At 40.5% G+C, this 2721-nt stretch overlaps 1 protein-coding gene across 1 annotated transcript; it reads left to right on the top strand.

Annotated features, from left to right (window-relative positions):
* Positions 1-868: 868 nt before the first annotated feature.
* On the top strand, positions 869-2066 carry LOC128648329 (probable N-acetyltransferase camello). Its single transcript, XM_053700935.1, has one exon. The coding sequence runs from the start codon at positions 889-891 to the stop codon at positions 1546-1548; it is 660 nt and encodes a 219-aa protein (XP_053556910.1). The 5' UTR covers positions 869-888; the 3' UTR covers positions 1549-2066.
* The last annotated feature ends 655 nt before the right edge of the window (positions 2067-2721 follow it).

The raw sequence follows: 2721 nt of genomic DNA, 5'->3' as shown, positions 1-2721 counted from the left end.
CTGTCCCCTGGTGCTGCTGGCTTCCCCTTATCTGTCCCCTGGTGCTGCTGGCTTCCCCTTATCTGTCCCCTGGTGCTGCTGGCTTCTCCTTATCTGTCCCCTGGTGCTGCTGGCTTCCCCTTATCTGTCCCCTGGTGCTGCTGGCTTCCCCTTATCTGTCCCCTGGTGCTGCTGGCTTCTCCTTATCTGTCCCCTGGTGCTGCTGGCTTCTCCTTATCTGTCCCCTGGTGCTGCTGGCTTCTCCTTATCTGTCCCCAGGTGCTGCTGGCTTCTCCTTATCTGTCCCCAGGTGCTGCTGGCTTCTCCTTATCTGTTCCCTGGTGCTGCTGGCTTCCCCTTATCTGTTCCCTGGTGCTGCTGGCTTCCCCTTATCTGTTCCCTGGTGCTGCTGGCTTCCCCTTATCTGTTCCCCGGTGCTGCTGGCTTCCCCTTATCTGTTCCCCGGTGCTGCTGGCTTCCCCTTATCTGTTCCCCGGTGCTGCTGGCTTCCCCTTATCTGTTCCCCGGTGCTGCTGGCTTCCCCTTATCTGTTCCCCGGTGCTGCTGGCTTCCCCTTATCTGTTCCCCGGTGCTGCTGACTTCCCCTTATCTGTTCCCTGGTGCTGCTGGCTTCCCCTTATCTGTTCCCTTTGTTCCATCTACTTCCCATGATCTCTTCCCTGGTGCTGCTGGCGTCTGAATCAGAAAACAAACAAAATGGCAGTGGAGCAGTTTGTTAGTTAATTGTGTTTGAAAACGTATAAATTCAGCACCAACCCACATCAATCACACTAAAAGAACAAATGCAGTTTTACTTGTCTCAAGCAAAGTGAGGTAATGTTTTCTATTGATGTAAACATATTTTATTCTTGTCCTTTGCAGAATACTTTGTGCATCATTTAATGTGTCATGGCCAAATTTTTTATCCGGAAATACAACAACAGTGACTATGATGCTGTTCGCCTTCTGTTTGCAAAAGGGATGTTTGCGCTCGTTCCTGCTTCAGCCTTCTACTTTCTGAAGCGCCCTCAAGTTATCATCTTTTTTTTGGTGTGTTTTATTATCTTGCTTTTCGTTTCCAAGTCCTTTTTATTGTCCCTAGTAGGCTTGGCTGCCATGCTGGCTGTTTACTGGTATTTCTTGAAAAATGAGTTCATTCAGTATGTGGAAAAGAGCCAGAGAGAAGACCTGCTTGATATTGAGAAGTTCTACATGGAGATGGAACGCTCCTGCTTCTGGGTGGTTGAATCCAATGGAAAAGTTGTAGGTATGGTTGGAGTCCAACCAGCCCAAGATTCCAATGAAGAAATGGTGCTGAGACGTTTGTCTGTTGCAAAGGATCATCGGGGGCAGGGAATAGCCAAAGCTCTGTGTCTAAAGGCTATTGACTTTGCACGACAACACAGGTGCAGAGTTATGAGTCTAGAAACAGCTATAATACAATTTGCTGCTCAAAAACTTTATGAGCATTTAGGCTTCAAGAAGGTCCGTTCTGTGACTCTTCCCTCATTGTTTGGAAGATTAACAAACTTTTGTATTCTATTTTATGAATATGACATAAAATCTTAACAACAATTTCAATCAACCATATATTATCATATACCACAATCTAATTCAGAAACATTTTTTAATTAGAAACAAGAACTTTTTTTTATTTAACAAAAAAAAATTAAACCGGGAAGGCATTTTTCTCACAATATAACAGATTTTAAATGTTCTTTTGTTTTTTATAACTCAACCAATGCTTCAATCCATTAACATTAAATGCAAGCTCAGGTGCTCATTGACTTTCATTTGAAAACCATTCAAAGTCATTAGAAGTTGGTGTATGACCTACAGGAAAAGTTACTTGGCATTTTAAAGTGGTTTCATCTGTTTCAGACAACTTCATGGACACACAACCTACAAAACTAGAACATGGCAGCTAATTGATTCAGTACTGATGATGACTGCTTCCTGTGATTAAATTCAGGTGTTTTCACTTAATCAATAATCTCAATTCATGTTTACAATGAACTTTTTATAATTGACATGTTTAAATGACCAAACACTCCATTGCAAAAATAAATGATGATTATGATCATAAATAGTTATTGTCCATAGAAATTTTCCTGGGGAGAAAAAATGGTAAAACTTAATGAACAGAATAATTCAATATTTATTTGTAGTATAAAAACCCTCCTTGTTTAAATCTCTAACACATGTAAGTAGTGAGATAAATAATTGTAATTTCTACATCACTAACTATCCAGAGGGTCATGTGACCCATCATTTGAAGACAAAAGATTGTTGCTTATATTTTGAGGTATCAACTCTCTATTAGTTTATATTTAATAGAGAGGTTAGTGCAGACTCCTTGACCTATCCTTTTTATTTATTTACTTTCTATCCAGTGGATTACATATGACTCATTTTTTTCATTAGCTATATAACATCAAGAGGGACATACCGCCCTTTATTTGAAAGGGTTTCTTTTGTTTTTACTTTAATGGGTGAGATAAACAGAGTTTCAACACAGTCCCCCTTTTCTTATTCTAAACTTGGTTAAAGGGACAGTCTACTTGAAAATGTTTATTGTGTATATAAGTTCAGAGACACTATTAGACGTGATAACACAATGGCCAGTTCAACCTGGTTTCAAATAGGACTTTCTCCTCTTTTCAGTAATCACCAAAAAGACAAAAGCAACAGCAATCCGGCTTTTGTGCAAATCAAATGCAGTTTATTCTGAACAGTGCAGGT

This window comes from Bombina bombina, chromosome 2, assembly GCF_027579735.1.
Source record: "Bombina bombina isolate aBomBom1 chromosome 2, aBomBom1.pri, whole genome shotgun sequence".
Classification (NCBI taxonomy): Eukaryota; Metazoa; Chordata; class Amphibia; order Anura; family Bombinatoridae; genus Bombina; species Bombina bombina.
The sequence above is the reverse complement of the archived record's forward strand: the minus strand, read 5'-3'. Positions and strand labels throughout refer to the sequence as shown.